This window comes from Pelophylax lessonae, assembly GCF_965119305.1.
Source record: "Pelophylax lessonae genome assembly, chromosome: 4".
Taxonomy (NCBI): Eukaryota; Metazoa; Chordata; class Amphibia; order Anura; family Ranidae; genus Pelophylax; species Pelophylax lessonae.
Genome location: NC_138771.1, coordinates 477,636,885 through 477,658,498, shown reverse-complemented (window position 1 = coordinate 477,658,498; position 21,614 = coordinate 477,636,885). Strand labels below are relative to the sequence as shown.

Here is a 21,614-nt window from a genome sequence, read left to right as displayed (position 1 = left end):
CTTTATCAAGCTTTATTCCTGTCTGTGTGGCCATTTACAATATTTCCCCTAACTTAGAAAGACAGTAAGGGGATCCATGAGGATGAAGAGGATTGTGTGTGTAGACACCAAAAAGTCTCGAGACTGCTGCTGTGTGCCACCATCTTGTGATGTCAGAAGCCCCTGCAGACTCAGAGCTGTCACTCTAGTGACACTCTATAGCAGGGTTCAACTAGGGTTCCTCCAGAAGTTACTAGGGGTTCCTTGAGCAATAAGCAATTTCTGCCTATTCAGATACATTCCTATGGATACTACTGGGGTAATTCTTCCCAATAACCACTAGTGTAAGGAACATTCCTTCAACCGTCAATCACACTAATGTGCCATGAGTTGTAGCTATAGTCATTTTTACCTGGGGTTCCCTGACCAGAATGATTTTTCAAGGGTTCCTCTGTGCTGAAAATATTGAGAGAGTCTTCTTTATAGTATTCCTCCTTTGCTCCTTAGACAGCTGTTACAATAATGATTATGTAAGTAGGTGAGGGGCTGGGTCAATACAGACAGTTATTAAACACTTCCAGAAGAGGAGAAGGCTATGACATGCAAGGAGGGATGGGGCTGTGCTAGAGAATTGACTATCCAATTTGCCTAGCAAGTTCAGAGGTACAATACTTGATTTTTCTATTATTTAAGTCCCGGTTCACACTAGGGCGACCTGTGAGGTGACCTGGTCGCCTCACAGGTCGCCGTAGGTCGCCTCCCATATTGAAGCTGCGGACCCGTTCTAATAGGAGCGACACAAGTCGCTCCGACTTAGAAAAAGGGTCCGGAGCTTCTTTGGGGCGACCAGGAGGCGACCGCCATAGACTTCAATGTTATGAAGTCCGCGGCGGCCGCTCCGAGGTCGCTGTAGCGTCGCTCGTATGTGAACGGGCACTTACCTGCATTTTTTGAAGTTGGTTACAGTATCTCTTTAAAAAAAAAAAAACAGTTTCAGCAGTAATATTAAACAGACAAGAGATACTGCCCTGTTTCTTAAAAAAGACTATAGATGGTGTTGCACAACCCTGTGACTCACTGTGAATCCCATGTCCTCCAGCATGTGGTTTCACTTGTATTTTTCATTAAGTTCTCCAACTTCCCTTTTAGGAGCACCAGTGTTCTATTTGCAGTGAGCTCCATTCACTTTACTGAACAAAAACGTGGTTCTAGATAGCGATTGTGGGTGCTCTAGTTAAAGCTCATTGGAGTACAATACTTCAGCATATTTTCACACCAATTTTACCTTTATGTTGGCCAAAAAACGGTTAAGAGCCACCGGTTTAGGCCATAGGTCTTAGGTCACCCCAGAAAAATAGTTAAAGTAGATGTAAACCCAGTCACTAAATTCATATATCAGTATTAGCATGCTAGCTAAGTTTTCATTATCATACCTGGCCAAGAAAGTCCTTCTTCAAGTATTTCCTGCGCTAAAAGGGTGATGGAAGAAGAAGATAAAGTCATCCATCAAGTCAAGACTTTTTTTATTTTTTTCTGGTGTGGTTTAATTTTTCTTTCTTTAACCTTTTTGTCTGAGTAAAGATCCATGTTTATCCCAAGCATGTTTAACCACTTGCCTACTGGGCACTTAAACCCCCTTCCTGCCCAGGGCAATTCTCAGCTTTCAGCGCTGTTGCACTTTGAATGAGAATTGCACAGTTATGCAACACTGTACCCAAATGAAATTTTTATATTTTTTTTTGTCAAAAAAATAGAGCTTTCTTTTGGTGGTATTTAATCACTACTGGGTTTTTTATTTTTATCTGAACAAACAAAAAAAGACCGAAAATTCGGAAAAAAAAAAAAAAAGAACAGTTGATATAGTTTGTTATAAAATTTTGCAAGCAGGTAATTTTTCTCCTTCATTGATGTGCAATTATGAGGCAGCACTGATGGGCCCAGATAGGCACTGACAGGCTGCACTGATGGGCACTGATAAGGTGGCACTGGTAGGTGGCACTGACCTGCACTGGTAGGTCACGCTGGTGGCACCAATGGGCACTGATGGGCGTCACTGAAGGGCACTGGTAGGTGGTACTGATGGGCACTGATGGGTGGCACTGATGGGCCCTAATAGGTGGCACTGGTAGGTGGCACTGACCTGCACTGGTAGGTTGCGCTGGTGGGCACTGGTAGGTGCCAATGGTGGGCACAGTTGCTTTTCCTCTTCGGGACTGATGTCCCTTTGACAGCAGCTGGCGATCAGCTTTTTTTTCTCTTCACGCTGACAGTATGGGGAGAAAAAAAAAAGCTCATTGCCGACTACTGTTTACATCACGTGATCAGCTATCATTGGCTGACAGCTGATCACGTGGTAAGGGGCCGATCTGTGATAAGCCGTGTCTCATGGACTCACTGATCACGGAGCGAGTCGCACGCACCCCGCAGGGAGCGTGCAGGCAGCTCATGCATTGGAGGACATAAATGGACACCCTCACGGCAATTTAGGTCCGCGCTGCAGCCGTCTTTCGGCTATAGGGCCGGCATGAAGAAGTTAAATCCACTTATTGATGACTGACTCACTACCTTTGCTGGAAGTCTATTCCAAGCATCAATTACGCTTTTGCTAAAATATTGCTTTCTATGTAAATTTTCCTCCTGCTAGTTTGAGGTCATGCCCCCGTTTTCTTGATCTTAGCTTCATATTGAACACATTGTAAGGTGTACTTTGTCTCACAGCTGTGTTTCTGTGTTGTCACATGGCTTCTGCTGGGGACTACAAGTGATGGTTTCAACACACTTTACACAGGAATTGTCCACTGTTGTCACTAACTCACTATCCACATGCCCAAATGCAGAAACAATGCTTTGGTCACATACTACTGGAAAAGAAAAAAAATCTATAAAAATATACTGTAATGTTATTGCTGATTTTTCTGTCAATGGGAAAAGAAGATTGGATGGAAACGATAATTATCTGAGAAATCTTACTTTGTTACAAGAAAAACGATATATTTTCAAAGTCCTGCATGGGTTTCCTCTGAGTACTCCGGTTTCCCCAAACACTCAAAAGACATGCTGGTAGGTTAATTGGCCCCTGTCTAAATTGGCTCTAATATGTGTATGTATAAATGTGAATTAGGGACCTTAGATTGTAAGCCCATTGAGGGCAGGGACTGATGTACATTCCTATCTAATATAAATGCAAAGTGCTGCATAAATTAACAGCGCTGTATAAGTACTAGGGATGAGCCAAAACCCCCCCTGTTCGGTTCACAGCAGAACTCCCGAAGATGAGAAATGTTCTAACCCGAACGGCGAACCCTATTGAAGTCTATGAGAGCCAAACAGGAAAAAACCTTCAACAAGAATTAATTGTAATTTATCTAAATATTGTACAGAGAAAGTTAGCTTCCTCCCTGTTTCCCCCTCTTTCTTTGTTCCTACCATTGGATCTTACCTATTGACAGTATGATCCCATTGGGGTCAATAGGTATTACTGTTCCTATATACATGTTTAAATTGATACAACATCAACCTGTATTTGTTGGAATACTTATTAAGCCTATGTTTCCATATGCGATCTATGTATGTTTAACATTATTGAAGTCATTGGGAATGCAATGCATAATTTATTATACTTTTGATACTTTAATAAAAAAATTTAAAGTGAAAAAAATAAAAATAATCTCTTGGATAAATTGCTGTTACTTTGGCTAGTTCTTTAGTTCTGTAAATGGCTTTAGGGCTATTTTTTGTATGTGTCGTTTGTCTGATAACACACAGAAGACATTAGCAATGTGTAGGTGTGTACAGGGTGACACGATTATATATATTAGTCAGCAGAATGAGAAGCCACGGGGTTGTATGTGGTTTGTGCTATCCAGAGAGTTGAAAGAGATTAAACCATACAATGACTACGTTTTTTTTTTTTCTTTCTTACTTATTAAGTTCTGAATGATCTGAGCGTCTTAAAATGATGTCAGAATGATGCAATTGACACAAGCTCAAAGCCCACTGACACAGGACCTAAATGTAATGGATTTGGAATTTACGTCTATTTTAATGTACCTATAGAGATGAGATGACTGCCTTTTGGTTGTTTTTGGCTTGCTCAGTTAGAAAGACCTAAAACTGTGGGCAGCTGTAGGTGCTGGCAGACAATATTGATTGTTCATATTGTTTCCCCCTTATGGTTTGTGTACATGGGGCATTTGTGGCTTTCCTTATATAGATCAGCATGGATGTAAGGCAGCTTAAAGCATTTAAGAACAAATTCAAAGCAACTCAGAAGCAGCCTAAAGCTACTTATAAGTGTAGCACCCTAGAGGGTAGGTGTTAGGTAAAAGTATAGTGGGCCTTGGCTGCCTAACAGCAGGACCATAATTTAAGCTGGGCTGTCATGTCTCCCAGGTGTGTCTGCTGAGAGGGGAGTCTCCTCACTGGCTCCATGAGAGGATTCTCATTGGGCAGTGGAGGAAATACAATCAGAGACACATTCAGGCCTGTATCTACCCCAGAAGGCAGATTCTGCCGCAGAGGATTTCTGCCAGGTTCAAATTTTTATCTATTTCCTTAAGAGCAAATTAAAATACCATTTTCATGTCCTTGATTGTGTTGAGAGTTTGAGAAAATGTGGAATCAAAGGTTTAATTGTTCTAATAAAATTGCCAGGTGAACGGCCAGTTTTAGACGTGCAATGTGAAAAGGAGCAGTAACGCACAACCATCAAACAGCTTAAAGGAGTTGTAAAGTCAGAAGGTTTTTTATCTTAATGTATTCTATGCATTAAGATAAAAAGTCTTCAGTGTGCAGCAGCCATCCCAGCACCCCCTAATACCTACCTGAGCCCCATCTCTATCCAGTGATGTTCACGAGTCCCTTGGCCTTCCGGGACTCTCCCTCCTGATTGGCTGAGACACAGTAGAGACGCCATTGGCTCCTGCTGCTGTCAATCAAAGTCAGTTAGCCAATCAGAGCGGGGGTGAGGCTGAATGGCAGCTCCGTGTCTGAATGGACACACAGAGCTGCGGATACCCCCATAGCAAGATGCTTGAGGGGAGGGGCTAGGAGCAGCGAAGAGCGAACTGAGAAGAGGAGGATCCAGGCTGCCCTGTGCAAAACCACTGCACAGAGCAGGTAAGTATAATATGTTTGTTATATACAAAATTAAAAAACACAAGACTTTACAATCACTTTATGGATGAAGCAGACTTTTGTATGTACCAAATATGGTTTTCCCTTTTATGTACACAAAAATATATATATATATATATATATATATATATATATATATATATATATATACATACACACATGTGTAGTGAGGTTTCATAGTTTCATATGCATAAGATGACTGTTTGACATTTGGAAGGAACTCGGCTCCATCTAGTGGCCAAAATGACACATTGCAGCTGATCTGGGATTTCCAGTGATGTGATTTCCTGTCAGGAAGTATAAACAGACTACATCATCCATAATTCCATGGGATACCAGGGTGCACTGCCTCACCGCACAGCCTTCTGGGGGAAGCTTTATAAAGGAAGGGAGGAGCCAGGCTCACTCTCTTGGGAAAGACACAGTGAGACAAGCAGGAAGCCAGCGCTTTGGGCTGATGCTGCATGCTAGGCCAAAACTCCTGGGCCTGAAGTGACTAAGCTGCAGTGTTTCATCTCCAGTAGAGGATCCCTCCTGGAGGTCCCATCAATGTTTTGCAGAGACCAGACTCATCCGCCACCAATACCTAGCGTGGCTGGTGACAGAGGCCGGAGACTGAGACCGCAGCGGAGGGTTCCTGGGAGACAGTCCATTTGGTGAGAGGGCACCTGCCCAAAAACTGACTCTATCTACCAAAGAAGTAACTTTATTCAGGATTAGCCTTAGAGTAGTAGAAGGCACCATATCGGGTGCCCAGTACATCTCCCACATGAAGTTTTACTGCCAAACCTGCACAGACACCCCGCGGTGATTACTAACTGTTTGCTGCCATTTTCTCTATTGATCATCCATCCTCAATGTGGATTACAAATCGCGAGTGCACCAACGTTGCTAGCGAAGATATAGAGAAGAAACAGCGGAACCACATGTGGGACTCAGATAGGCCTACCTGTCTGGTACTGTCTGGCATTTATTATACATGAGTGTGGGAGTACTTTTATCTTTCTAAGTTGGTACATGTAATTCCTTAAAGAGCCATATTTCATTGTATCTCACTTGTTTCATTCTGATACATAGTAAATTAAGCTTTAATTTAACGCAATCCTGTGTGTTGTCCCATTGTGTCACCCAGAAGGACTACAGCTGGGGAGAGGTAACAGGTCATTATTATTTATTGAAGTGTTATATTCCAATCTGTGTAGCCATTTGGTATTCCAGTCCTGTTCTGGGTCAGTTGTGCCTAGGGAGGATTCGAGCCAATTCCGTGGGTTGTTAGGCAGGGCGTAGACCCAATAGTCTAATCAGCAGCTCCTACGGGGGTAGTGCTACACATATATATACAGAATGGAAGTTTTTGGCATGTAAACCGCATTTATAACATAATTTAAATCTAACTGATCTTTTATCATTTTACCAATTAATGAAAAGGCTACATTTGCAATTTTATTATCTAATTGTGGCTGAGTGAAAAACAGAATGACATTTTAGGCTTTACCTAGGTGACAAAAAAGACACATTCTCTGTAATATATGTGGAAAGGTTACAGTAATACTCATCACAAAACTCTCTAGGTTCTCTTAAGTTTCAAGTTCTCGCTTTGCTTTTGGGGTTCCTATTTCTTCACCACTGTGATATAGATGAATACATGTGATTCAGTCATGACCTCTTACTTCCTTCCAGAAATCTTAAGCAGCACCAGCTTGTCACAATATAGAGACAGTGAGAAGTTATGGGTTGCTATTTGCTATAGAAATGAAACAGACGTGTGTCGTACTCTACTTTTCTCTGCTGCTTGTCAAGGGTAAGTGAATGGGAAGGCTGGGCAATAACACAGTGGGGTTTCATCACCAAAGGAATAGAGATCATTTACTTACCAAAATGGTAGTTCATTTTGTAAAGTTATTTTGCACTGATCTTTGCAAGTAAGATGAAGCCGCAGAGCCGGGTCACCCACAAGGCAACCTAGGCAGGAACCCAGGGCTATATCCTACGTGCTCCTGATGTAAACCAAGGTAAGAGTAATTGACCTGTCACTTCATAAGGGAGATACACTTGTAGGTAGTTGGTGTCTGATGGGGCCATGCTATTATCTGTTACAGACAATGAAAGTGGGTAACATTTCTATTCTATGCCTATTGTAATTCATATTAATTCCAATCAAAGGAAATGGGGAAAAGGGGAGATAAATCTTCTACCTTACCTTCTGCCCCATTGTGCCTTACTCTATGGGACAGGTTTACTAATACTGGAAGACTTGAAATCTGGTGTAGCTGTGTGTGGTAGCCAATTAGCTTCTAACTTCAGCTTGTTCAATTAAAGTGATTCTAAAGCCTTAAGGTTTTTTTACCTTAATGCATTGTATATATTAAGGTAAAAAAACATCTGTATCACAGACTCCCCCCTTACCCCCTATTATACATACCTGATTGCCATCACGATCCAGTGCTGTGCATGAGAGTTGTGGTTTGTCTCTCCTCCCTGAGTAGATCGATAGTAGTGGGATCCTCCTGTCAATCGACAAGGTAGCTGGGGGAGGGGGGGGTAGTTAGGGCTGAGTTCTGCTGTCTGTGTCAAAAGCAGCGAGTCTCAGGAGTGAGCCCGGCACGAGTGCTCCCATGGGAATTAGTATCCTATTGGGGGCACCAAAAAGAGAGGAAAGGATGAGCCAGGAGTGGCGGTTGGGGACCCGAGAAGAGGAGGATTGGGGCCACTCTGTGCAATTTTATTGCACAGAGCAGGTAACTATAGACATGTGTGTTACTTATTTTTTTTTTAAAAGGAGTATCGGGGTTGGCGTGGAGTCAACCCGGGTGATTGTACGAGTGTGGATCCTTTCCTGGCCGCTTTTGTTACTACTTAGAAGCCTGATTTTTTCCTACAAATGTAAGTGCAATCTATCTTTCAATAAAGCTGAGTTTTACAATACTTCACTATTGGGGTTATTTTGCCTTGCATGTGATCACTATGCTGAGGGACATTTGTGGAAAGGAGGTCTGATTAAGTGTGTGCAGCGGTGACATATCCAGGTCGTTTGTCTACACCCATCATCTGTATCTTGGATATCTGCTCATTTTGCTCTTGTGTGAGAACACCTGAGCCACTTTATCTGGTGAGTTGCCATTTCTGCTGACCCCTTGGTGTGACACTTGGTGGTGGACAAAAAAGGTGATCCAGTAGTAACATCACTCATTCCTGGACGGTCTATGGACTTTAAAGGACTTTTATACCCTTATGAGAGTGTTTTCAGTAACACCCTTTTTATGTATGATTTTATTGTTTTACATTTTAAAAGCCACATCCAGTGACTTGTTGCGCTACTATTCTTTTTATTTTTATTTTTATTTTTATTTTTATTTTTTTTTTAGTTTTCCTTTACAACCACTTTAAGCTTTAAGAATAAAACCTGGAAGATGATTGGTTACTATGCAGAGCTGCACCAGATTTTGCACTCTCCAGTTTTAGTAAATGCCCCCCTATACGTTTAAAGCTGTGTTCACAATAAACCAAACAACAGTGTTGTAAATGAGTGAACAAAAGTTCACCATATTTAGGCTGGGTTCACACTGTGTGATGTGATTTCAGCCATACAAACTGTATGTCTGAAATGGCATCGCATTCGCACCAAAGTGGTGCGGGACCCATTTTTTTGGTCCGATCTGATTTCTGCATCTATTTACAGTGCGCACTGCGATCTACGAACCGATCTGGGGGTGTCATTGCTTTACATTGACACCCCAGCTGTTCACAGATCTCAGTGTGAACCAGTGTGCGATTCAGGTGCGATGCGGGAACCAGCACTGAATTGCAGGGTTTACTGCATCACACCAGTGTGAACCGGCACTTACTCTAATTTGCTATTAGTCTCCTTGCTAAGTGAAGAATGTCTACTCCTTTAGTAAATCAACCCCAATGTACAAAGTGCCATAGCCCAATCAGAATTTGTCTTTAACTGTGAGAGCGCCAAAATCATTTAGGAGTGGGCACTGGTGGGATAAATCCTCCACTGGCTTTTTTTTTACATTTCTGTGATCCCCATTTTGAGATCTACAAAAAGGTCATAATTTTTCTTTAAATGCAATTCAAAAATGTTTTTTAAACTTTTGATGGGAGAAGGGAGCTTGGATCTTAGTACCTGCATTACCAAAAAAAAAAAAAAAACAAACTTGAATACCTTAATACCTTAATACCCCTGCTGAGGGGGCGAGGACGGACTGTGCCGCTTTAAATGCAGAGATGAACGGAGAATATTTGGGAAGGAAAGAGTAAAGAGTGTCCAGTTTCCAGCTCAACAGCCGAGTGGTGGAGATTTTGAAGGATCTTTATTCACCGTTGTCTGGTGAGTTTCGAGTATAGGGGGGGAGCACAAAGTGGTGGTGGAAGTCTGGTGGTGCAGTCAGGACCTCTCACACCCTTACCCTGTCCAAAGGACTGTGTTTAACCGGCCTGCTCTAGGACTGGAATACTCACATTTATGATGAAGGACTTGTGTTAATTCACTGGAGTTCGATATTTAGCGCTGCTAGTGTTTGGATATATTTTATACCAATTGTTTAATATTCTCAGACACCTTTTTTATTGTTTTTTACTGATATAGCAGCTGCTTAGACTTTATGTCAATTGTTTTTATGCAAGTTTGCCATCTTAAGTTGTGCTGAGCGCAGGGTGAGTGTATTTATGAGATCGGTTTTTACCTAAACATATATCACACTCCTAGTTGTTTTATAAACTTGAATACCTGTTATGAAGGGGGGCAACGAATTAGAATTTTGTGAGCTGCAATTCTTGTATTGCATAAATAAATTCAGCCATTAATTATCTTAGTAAAATGGGTCAATTGTTTTTGACTCCCCAGGGTCAAGAGCAAATTAGTTGAGGTAATTTCATTTTATTCAAAATTTTGAAAAATAGGATCACCTGTGGTTTTGGCAAACTTCTAAGAACTCGTGAGACTAGCAACGTAGGAGTTGCTGAATCAGAAGCCACATAGAAGTCAATGGGAATCCAAATCAGGCTCCAAAAAGTGTGTCTTACAGAGCAGCCAATGTGAAATTGTGCAGAATGATTTTGGAAGAACCTGGTGACATTGTGAGACATATTGATGCGGCCACAAAATGTAAAAAGTGGATGCACGCAGGAGTAATTGGAAAAAAAAAAAAAAATCAACAGCTGCCACTTTGATCCACTTGATGTGGAGATGCCCAAAACCTCACAGATTAAGATTATTATTATTATTGCTGTATATAGTACACTGACCTATCTAACCACTACACTGACCTACCTAATCACTACACTACCCACTACAATGACCACTACGCTGACCTATCTAACCACTACACTGACCTATCTAACCATTACACTGACCTACCTAACCACTACACTGACCTACCTAACCATTACACTGACTACTACACTGACCGACCTAGCCACTACACTGACCACTGCACTGTCCTACCTAACCACTACACTGACCTACCTAACCATTACACTGACCACTACACTGACCACTACACTAACCACTACACTAACCTATCTAACCACTACACTCACTACTACACTGGTCACTACACTAAACTACCTAACCACTACACTGGCCATCCTAACCACTACACTGATCCCTACACTGACCACCCTAACCACTACCCTGACCACTTACTAACCACTGCACTGACCACTAACTAACCACTACACTGACCACTACACTGACCTCACATAACACCCCCCCCCCCCCCTCTCTTTCCCAGTAGAATGTACTTCAATGGATCCTCCTACCACTCCATGGCTTCCAGGCTCCATCGTCAGGCTCCTTTCAGCCACCCAGCTTCTACTCGGTATCCCCCACTGGTCCAGGCACAGCCGCTGTACCTGCTCTCCACCATGGCATCGGCACCATGCACAACCCCTACCCTTCCCTTCTGCCTTTCTCTGCACCAGAGGGTTCCCGGGGCAGGGGGAGGACCATTAGGCTGCTGCGGAGGAGCGCACCTCATAGGAGGGGGGGGCAATAGTGCGCCTCAGTACAGCACACTTGGGCCGGTGCGAAGAGGCCGAGTGAGTGGCGTCGCAGCACCGGCCCGAGGAGCAGCCTTGGGCTCCAAAAATACTTGCAGCCCTGGACCGGTCCACCCCTTCCAGCGCCGCCCCATGACTATAGTGCTCTCTAGGCCGGCGCCTACCTCATCTATAGGTAGCGCCGGCCCTGTTTACAGGTACGTCGTTTTGCAGGACAGAGCCAACCTGCCGCTGGTCAGCAAGTGGTTAAATGAGTTATAAAGGCAGAAGGTTGTTTACCTTAATGCATTCAATGCAAGAAGATAAAAAGCCCTCTGTGTGCAGCAGCCCCTCTCAGCCCCCCTGCGTGTACAGTAGGGGCTGCTGGCACTGTCTGGCTGATGCATGCGTAGTTGAGGCTCCTGCTTCTGAAACCTTGTGCTGTGCCTGGAGCAATCCAAGGACAGTGTTGCACATGTGCCACCGGGCACAATCCCAGCTCCCAGAGACAGGAGCCCTACTGCTTTATATCCCCCTAACACAAACATTCCGGCCAGGTACAGCACCAGAGCACTGAAAAGCAGATGTCCCTACCGCACATGCGCGAGCTGGGCACAGCGCCAGCAGCCTCTACTGTATATGTGTTCCACAGGAGTGCAAACACGGGGGTGTAACTAGGGAGAAACCTGAGACTAAGAAGACACACTTTAGGTGTAAACCAGGGATACACAAACTTTTAACCAGTTCCGGACTACCCGCCGCCTTTATACTGAGGCAGGGTGGCACGGATAGGCAAAACAACGTAGGTCTGTCGCTCTCCTGAAGGCCGCTAGGGGGCGCCATCAGCGGGGAAGGTGATGCAGGTGTCAGGCGGCTCCAATTGCAGCCTGACATTCTCGATCTCTCCCCGCTGACAGAGAGGGACGGTCGGCTGTTGTAAACACAGCCGACCGTCCTTCTCCCTGCAATGATCACAGAGCTCATGTGATCGCATGTCTCTGTGATCATTTCACAAGTCCAACCCCCATACAGTTAGAATCACTCCCCTAGGCTCACATTTAACCCCTTGATCACCTATACTGTTAACCCCTTCCCTGCCAGTGTCATTATTACAGTAGCAGTGCATATTTTTAGCACTGATTACTGTAGTAATGTCACTGGTACCCTCCAAAAGTGTCAAAAATGTCAGTTAGGGGTCCGATCTGTCTGCCGCAATGTCACAGTCCCGCAAAAAACGCAGATCCCCGCCATTACTAGTAAAAAAAAACATTAAAAATGACATAAATCTTTCCCGTAGTTAGTAGACGCAATAACTTTTGCGCAAACCAATCAAAATAAGCTTATTGCTATTTTTTTTTTTTACCAAAAATATGTAGCAGAAAACAAATTGGTCTAAAATGTTAACAAATTTTGATTTTTACATTTTTTTTTCTAGAATGTCATATAGCGGAATGTGAAAAATATTGTTTTTTCAAAATTGTTGCTATTTTTGTTTATAGCGCAAAAAATAAAAATCGCACAGGTGATCAAATACCACCAAATGAAAGCTCTATTTGTGGGAAAAAAGGACGTAAATTTCAATTGGGTACAGCATCAAACGACCGCGCAATTGTCCGCTAAAATAGCGTAGTGCCGAATCGCAAAATAGGTCCTGGTCATTAACCACTTACCGCAAAGTGACGTAGGGCTACGTCGGCAAACTTTGCGGTAGTATACCGGGATGATGCCTCTAGCTAGAGACACCATTCCGGTACCATGGTTTACAGCTGACGGTCGGCTTTCTGTCGGTAATGACCGATGCGGCTCGGGAGCCGCTCAAACGTTACCCGGGTGAGCGGGAGGGGATGTCCCCCCCCCCTCCCGCCGCCTTCCGGGACTTTGCTCGGGAATCCCGATCAAAGTCGGAAACGGCTTCGATTGGGTCTCTGATGATGTAACCCGGAGGGGGTGTCCATGACGTCGCTTCCGGGTTACTCTGCTGCAAAAGGTGGCAGATTTAAAAAACGGCTGTATGCAAAAATGTAGTTTTCGGCGTTTTGCATACATGAAAGTGTAGTGGAGGGGTCTAGGGTCTTTTAGACCCTCGATCCCTCCATAAAGAGTACCTGTCACTCAGGGGTGGACTGACAACTCATGGGGCCCCCGGGCAATCAGAGATCATGGGGCCCCCTGTGTCCACACTCAAGCCACACAAAGCCTCACCTACAAATTGCAGCTCAGCCACATAGAGTGGGCATTTAAATATCTACCACAGCATAGCCTGCATGGAAGTTCCTAGCTTCTTTCTGTAGTGTGTAGCCTCTCATGGGCCCCCTACTGACCCTGGGCCCTCGGGCAGTGCCCTAATCCCCGAATGGTCAGTCCGCCCCTGCTGTCACTACATATTGGTGTCACAAGGGATGTTTACATTGCTTGTGATAGCAATAAAAGTGATCAGATTTTTTTTTTTTTTAAAAAACATGTAATAAAGTTAATAAAAATAAATAAATATATAGGAAAAAAAAACAAAATTTTAGCCGCCCCCGTCACCGTTAGCTCGCGCACAAAAAAAAAACGTATACGGAAGTCAAACCGCGAATTAAATCACTGTTCAAACCACACATGTGAGGTATCGCCGCGATCGCTAGAGCGTGAGCAATAATTCAAAAAAAGAGCTACACTCTAACTCTAAAAAATTTAAAGCGTCGCCTATTGAGATCTCTATTGACCGTAGTTTGTCGCCATCCCACGGGGGAGAGGGGGGCGCAATTTTAAACTGTAACATGTTGGGTATCTATTTACTCAGCGTGACATCATCTTTCACAATATACAAAAAAAATGGGCTAACTTTACTGTTCAGTATTTTTTAAATGCAGTGAAATGTGATTTTTCAAAATTTTTCCAAAAAAATTGTGTTTTAAAGACCGCTGCGCAAATACCGCGTGACAAAAAATATTGCAATGACCGACATTTTATTCTCCAGAGTCTTTGCTAAAAAATATATATAATGTTTGGGGGTTCTAAGTAGTTTTCTAGGAAAAAATACTGATTTTAACTTGTAAACAAAAAGTGTCTGAAATAGGGGGCAAATCCTTCCAGTACAGAAGTGGTTAAAGAGCGAGGGCCACCTAAATGATTTATTAACCAGTTGTGGGACTCAATAAAATAAAATAGTTCGGAATTTAGAATTTTTTATTGTGAATAGTATAATGAACATTTACCTCCTGCAGACGCTGAATTCCGGCAGGAGGGGGAGGAGGAGAAGCCAGCTTTCAGCAGTTGCAGGAGGAAAATGGAGAGGATCGGTTCTTGTATATGCCACCCCCACCACCCCTCCTGTCCAAGTGCAAAACAGAATGTGACATTGAGGCCACACGAGCCCCCTGGTGCATGGGGCAGGGTCACCATTGTGACCCCTGGCGCTACACCAGTGGTTTGGGTTTGTGTAAAAAAACACATCTGAACTATGGGGTTTTACCTCCCCCAAACCATTAATGTAAATGAGCCCTTACAGTCCTTGGCCCCTTATAAGACTGCTTTCACACTGATGCGCTATGGTTTACCTGCCTTATCGGTACAGTGCAGTGCACCTGTATTTTTTCTGTGGGTTAGCTGTGCCATTGACTTCTAATTTATCTTGCGGGTGTGGTGCACTTTCTGAAAGCGCACTAAAATCCCTCTGTTCAAATGTTTTGGTGCGTTTTCAGAAAGCTCATCAAACCCACAGGATAAAATAGAATTTCGCTTCCTTGGTTTGAGGTCAAGAGCCACATGAAATGCCCCGAGGACCTCAAACCACCCCTGGTATAAACTCAACAAAGGAGACTTTAATAGACTGGTAATGCCATAAAGACTGCACAAAACTGGGAAAAGGAAGCAATGGTGACTTAAGGTATGCAGCTATTCATGTTCTTTTCAAGGAGGGATTAATATGACTTTAAATTTGTTGTTTGGGGGGACCTCCGGGGGAGGGGACTGGGGGCAAGATGGATGGGCCCAGTGTTGGGCTTTGACATAGGTAAAAAAGGATCCTGGAGTGCTACCTCCTTGCTTACAAAATATTTATCTGATCATAACTAATAAATTGTTTTTGTCTTTAACCGCTTACAGTAATATTCATATAAAAAATAGCAGAGTAGTAAATGAGATGTTAAAAACTTGATATCTGCAGCCGGGTTCACATACTGTAACTTGCTGATATCTATGTTTGCAGGTCTTTTCGTATCAGCTAAGGATGTGACTGGATTCATGGGTGGTACAGTAACCTTGCCCTGTACCTACTCCATAAAGTATTGGACAACCACCATGTGCTGGGGAAGAGGCAGATGTCCAAGCTCTAAATGTACTAATCCAACCATCTGGACGGATGGCAGCAAAGTGACCTGGAATAATCTTGGTACCAAATACCAGTTATTAGGTAACATAGCACAGGGGGATGTATCTCTGACTATTACTAATTTAAGTAAGACAGATGAAGACACATATTGCTGCAGAGTGGAGAACCCTGGATGGTTCAATGATGATAAACATGAAATAAGTGTGAAAGTACTTGAAGGTAAGATCCTATGTTTAATTTTTAAGGTTTAGTTGTCAAAAGCAGAAAATACCAACATGCACTCAATAAAACTCACCAAGTCCATAAGTTACTGTAGCCCACCTTGCTATCAGATAGAACCTACCCCATACCTGAATGAATAGAACTGCTTTGTTAAAGAAGGGCTTCATCTCCCCATAGCATTCTCTCTCTTGCCTGTTAGACTGTTTTTTTCATAATACATACTCCGCTGCTCCAATGCCACAGGCCAAGTCCCACTCCATCATCCCTTCCTATGCTTTCAGGAGCTGGCTGTCTCCTTTGGGTTCTTGCAGATGGCCCCCAGTGACACGCCACCAGGACAGCCCTGCAGCTGTTGTGTGTCCCTGCTCCTGCAGCCTCCTGGGAAATTAGGCGGGGATCCCAGAAAGCTGCAGGAGCAGGAACATATTATTATCCCTTTGGCAAAAATGGAAGTAAAAAACAAACTAACAAAAAATTGTTCCTGAATACAATGGAAATTGGTGGCAGAGATGGTGGGAAGGGTGAGTATTTAGGCTCCATGCACACAAGCTTAAAAATACACTCCTAGTACCAGCTTTTATCGTTTTTTTTTTTTCTTTCTGCCTCTAGAAGAAAAGAGTGTAAAGAGTGTTATCCCATGTGTCCATTTGCCAGCAGGGAAGCTGATTCATGGTGCGATTGCCGCTGGGCACCTGCGATCACTCCCCGTGAAGAGAGAACAGGGGTCTGCTGTTGTAAACACAGCAGACCGTTGTTCTCTCTGGAATGAACACAAAGAGAGCCTGTAATCCTCATATTTAGGAACACAGGTCTCTGTGTTGATGTCACGAGCCCACCCCTCACAATTAGAAAACACCACCTAGGCTCACATTTAACCCTTTGATCGCCCCTGGGTTAACCCCAACCCTGCCAGTGTTATTATTACAGTAACAGTGAATCATTTTCAGCACTGATTACTGTAGTAATGTCACTGGTCCCCCCAAAAGTGTCAAAAATGTCAGTTAGGGGTCCGATCTGTCCGCCACAACGTCGCAGTCCCGCTAAAAATCGCTGATCGCTGCCATTACTAGTAAAAAATAAATAAAAATGACATAAAGCTTTCCCCTAGTTTGTAGATGCGATAGCTTTTGCGCATAATAATCAAAATACGCTTATTGAGAATTTCTCTACCAAAAATATGTAGCAGAATACAAATTGGCCTAAAATGATGACAAAAAAATCAGATTTTTACATTTTTTTACGACTGCGCAATTGTCCGTTAAATGGCCTGGTTATTAAGGGGGAAAATCTTCCAGTCAGAAGTGGCTAGAGGTGTTTTTAAGCTTCAGCGTTTAGGAGCAGAAAAAAAAGCATAGTTTGCGTTTTTGGGAGCGATTTGCTGGCAGAAAAAAAAAAGTTGAAAGCTTCTAAGCACTCCTAAACTCTGCTAACAGCTGCTAAGCCCCAATGCTGAGTTATTTGTTTTTTCATAGAAGGAGGCTGCTGGCTTCCTTAACGACTGTAAATATCTGGCTTATTTAATCCAATGCAAAGTGCATGGTATGAAGCAACTACAGGTCTTTAATCAGTGCTAGAACATTGCACCTGCAGTATACTTTAAATGTGTCTCTCCCAGGGCAGACCATGCACTTACCATTGGATTAAACAGATTGACCTGACATTGTTTTAAATCCTTTGATGCTGTGGATTTGCTTGATCCCATACTACCCATCTTTGGACCTCACTTTTTTTGGTCTTGGGTCTATATATTCCGCTCTGCGGTTACCGATATCCTCTTGCTATATCGATGCAGATTTTGTAGCGGGAATTTTCTGTGTCAAGAATGAATGAACTGCCATGTAGTATTCTTTAAAGTCTCCTGAAGAAGCCATAGTTTGGCGAAACATGTAAAGATGAATACTTTGCAGCAGTACTGTATGATCATTTTTTGATGTTTTTATGTGAAAAAAGGACATTTTAATGTTTATAATAGAAATGTTATAATAATTATTTTGTGTGGCACCTTTAAAATCGTATCTTTCATCTCTTTACCAATGTTTACATTTGGGGTATGTGGTGCCTAGGGGGATTTCAGACACCAGATCTTTCTCTATTGTTATTTATAATATAGATTTATTACACACAGAGTGTTATATTTCAAGCATTTCTTTCTTTTAATTTTGATGATTATGGCTTATAGCTGGTGAAAATCCAAAATTCAGTATCTCAGAAAATTTGAATATTGTGAAAAAGTTCAATATTGTAGACTGTGACACTCTAATCAGCTAATTGACTCAAAACACCTGTAAAGGTTTCCTGAGCCTTTAAATGGTCTCTCAGTCTGGTTCAGTAGGTTACACATTCATGGGGAAGACTGCTGATTTAACATCTGTCCAGAAGACAGTCATTGACACCCTCCATAAGGAGGGTACGTCACAAAAGGTCATTGCTAAAGCAGCTGGCTGTTCACAGAGTGCTGTATCCAAGCATATTAATGGAAAGTTGAGTGGAAGGAAAAAGTGTGGTAGAAAAAGGTGCACAAGCAATAGGGATAACCGTAGCCTTGAGGGGATTGTGAAGCAAAGGCCATTTGAGAATTTGGGGGAGATTCACAAGGAGTGAACAATGGCTGGTGTCAGTGCTTCAAGAGCCAGCACACACAGATGTATCCAGGACATTTACTACAACTATTGCATTCCTTGTGTCAAGCCACTCCTGAACCAGAGACAACGTCACAAGCGTCTTACCTGGGCTAAGGAGAAAAAGGACTGGACTGTTGCTCAGTGGTCCAAAGTCCTGTTTTCGGATGAAAGTAAATTTTGCATTTCATTTGGAAATCAAGGTCCCAGAATCTAGAGGAAGAGTAGAGAGGCACATAATCAAGTTGCATGAGGTCCAGTGTGAAGTTTCCAGTTAGTTACAGTCAGTGATGATTTGGGGAGCCATGTCATCTGGTGTTGGTCCACTCTGTTTTATCAAGTCCAAAGTCAGAACAGCCATCTACCAGGAAATTCTAGAGCACTTCATGCTTCCCTGACCAGCTTTATGGAGATGCTGATTTCATTTTCCAGCAGGACTTGGCACCTGCCCACAGTGCCAAACCAGATACTGGTACATACCTGGTTTAATGATCATGGTATTACTGCGCTTGATTGACCAGCAAACACGTCTGACCTAAACCCCATTAAAATCTGTGGGGTATTGTCAAGAGAAAGATGAGAGACACCCGACCCAACAATGCAGACAAGCTGTAGGCTGCTATCAAAGCAACCTGGGGTTCCATAACACCTCAGCAGTGCCACAGGCTGATCGCCTCTATGCCACACAGCATTGATGCAGTAATTAATGCAAAAGGAGCCCCGACCAAGTACTGAGTGCATATTATACGGTACATGGTATACACTTTTGAGTAGGCCAACATTTCTATATTAAAAATCCTTTTCTTTTTTTTTCATTGGACTTAAGTAATATTCTAATTTTCTGAGATACTGAATTTTGGGTTTTTACTAGCTGTAAACCATAATCATCAAAATTAAATGAAATAAATGCTTGAAATATACCACTCTGTTTGTATTAAATCTATATAATATATGAGTTTCACTTTTTAATTGAATTACTGAAATTAACTTTATGATGATAGTCTAATTTTTTCAGATGCACTTGTATAAGTGCTGCATAAATTGTCAGAGGTATGTAAATACAATAAATAAATAAATAACTCCAGGCACAAAAACTTTTATTTAAATGTATTTAAATGTATTCCTCAAAAACCAAAAATCCACTTTTGTGTGTCAACTGCCTTTGCAAACCCAGATATTACCCTGTAAAAGAAGTGATAACATCATCGCTGCTTGTGCAGAGATCAGAGATCCTGCAGAGATCATGCACAAGGACAGAGAGCATTGATTGGTCTTTATTACAGGAAGCTTTTGCACAGAGGCAAAGCTTTACACTGGATTACTGCACAGTTCTAGAAGAAATACACAAAGCACACCAAGATTCAAGTAAGAATACACATCTAGTATTCAGATATTTACTTTAAATAAACTAGTGAGAGAGTCACTTTAAACTGAACGCTGGACAATCATGGCAATTCCCTGATAGGGCGGTATTTTCCTCAATCAGAAAAATACCTTATTATGGCCACTAGATGGAGCTTATATTCATGGGAAATCAATATATTAAGCAAAATACAGTCAGAATTTGTGATGGCTGGGCATTATTAGACAGGGAGGTCAACAATGGCAGCCTTTATACTTATTTGGCACAGTTGTTTTTAAACATGGTACAGTGCATCCGGAAAGTATTCACAGCGCTTCACTTTTTCCACATTTTGTTATGTTACAGCCTTATTCCAAAATGGATTAAATGTATTATTTTCCTCAGAATTCTACAAATAATACCCCCATAATGACAATGTGAAAGAAGTTTGTTTGATATCTTCGCACATTTATTAAAAATAAAAAAGGAACAAATCACATGTACATAAGTATTCACAGCCTTTGCCATGACACTCAAAATTGAGCTCAGGTGCATCCTGTTTCCACTGATCATCCTTGAGATGTTTCTACAACTTGATTGGAGTCCACCTGTGGTAAATTCAGTTGATCGGACATGATTTGGAAAGGCACACACCTGTCTATATCATGGTTAACAGTGCATATCAGAGCACAAACCAAGCCATGAAGTCCAAGGAATTGTCTGTAGACCTCAGAGACAGGATTGTATCGAGGCACAGATCAGGGGAAGGGTACAGAAACATTTCTGCAGCATTGAAGGTCCTAATGAGCACAGTGGACTCCATCATCCGTAAATGGAAGAAGTTTGGAATAACCATGACTCTTCCTAGAGCGGGCCACCTGGCAAAAATAAGAGATCAGGGGAGAAGGGCCTTAGTCAGATAGGTGACCAAGAACCCGATGGTCACTCTGACAGAGCTCCAGCGTTACTCTGTGGAGAACCTTCCAGAAGAACAACCATCTCTGCAGCACTCCACCAATCGGGCCTGTATGGTAGAGTGGCCAGACAGAAGCCACTCCTCAGTAAAAGGCACATGACAGCCCATCTGGAGTTTGCCAAAAGGCACCTGAAGGACTCTCAGACCATGAGAAACAAAATTCTCTGGTCTCATAAAACAGAGATTAAACTCTTTGGCCTGAATGGAAAGTGTCGTGTCAAGGAGGAAACCAGGCACCGCTCATCACCTGGCCAATACCATCCCTACAGTGAAGCATGGTGGTGGCAGCATCATGCTGTGGAGATGTTTTTTTAGCAGCAGGAACTGGGAGACTAGTCGGGATCAAGGGAAGGATAAATGCAGCAATGTACAGAGACATCTTTGAAGAAAACCTGCTCCAGAGCATTCTGGACCTCAGAGTGGGGTGAAGATTTATCTTCCAACAGGACAACGACCCTAAGCACACAGCCAAAATAACAAAGAAGTGGCTACGGGACAACTCTGTGAATAACCATGAGTGGCCCAGCCAGAGCCCACACTTGAACCTGATTGAACATCTCTGGAGAGATCTGAAAATGGCTGCACACCGACGCTCCCCATCCAACCTGATGGAGAGGTCCTGCAATAAAGAATGGGAGAAACTGGCCAAAAATAGGTGTGCCAAGCTTGTAGTATCATCCTCAAAAAGACTTGAGGCTGTAATTGGTGACAAAGGTGCTTCAACAAAGTATCGAGCAAAGGCTGTGTATTGAATACATTTATTGGATTGAAAATACTACACTATATTGGCCCCTTTTTTCGAGATCCGAGGGAGTACCTGAGGGCCCCCAACTTGATCCAGATAAGGCGAAGCACACCACCATCCCCCCCACCATATACAACTTAAAGAAGGAGAGGAGGAGAGATCAGATCTTATATACTGTAGATCTAGAGGCGCATTACCTGAGAGTTTGAGGCGAGCATTTAGCACACCCATAGGTGAGGAGCACCAAAGAGCACCCCATATAAAAATATCACATGGTGTAAAGGTGGAAGAAA

General features: G+C 42.8%; 1 protein-coding gene across 1 annotated transcript in view; it reads left to right on the top strand.

Moving 5' to 3' along the window:
• Positions 1-6,807: 6,807 nt before the first annotated feature.
• The window catches only part of LOC309554632 (hepatitis A virus cellular receptor 1 homolog), a gene marked incomplete at its 3' end in the record, with an annotated part of 37,475 nt that continues 22,668 nt past the window's right edge, over positions 6,808-21,614 (top strand). Inside the window, exons 1-2 of the mRNA XM_082256350.1 lie at positions 6,808-6,916; positions 15,296-15,637. Of these exons, the coding sequence (XP_082112476.1) occupies positions 6,868-6,916; positions 15,296-15,637 (391 nt within the window). The 5' untranslated portion in view covers positions 6,808-6,867. The remainder of the gene's footprint in view (positions 6,917-15,295; positions 15,638-21,614) is intronic.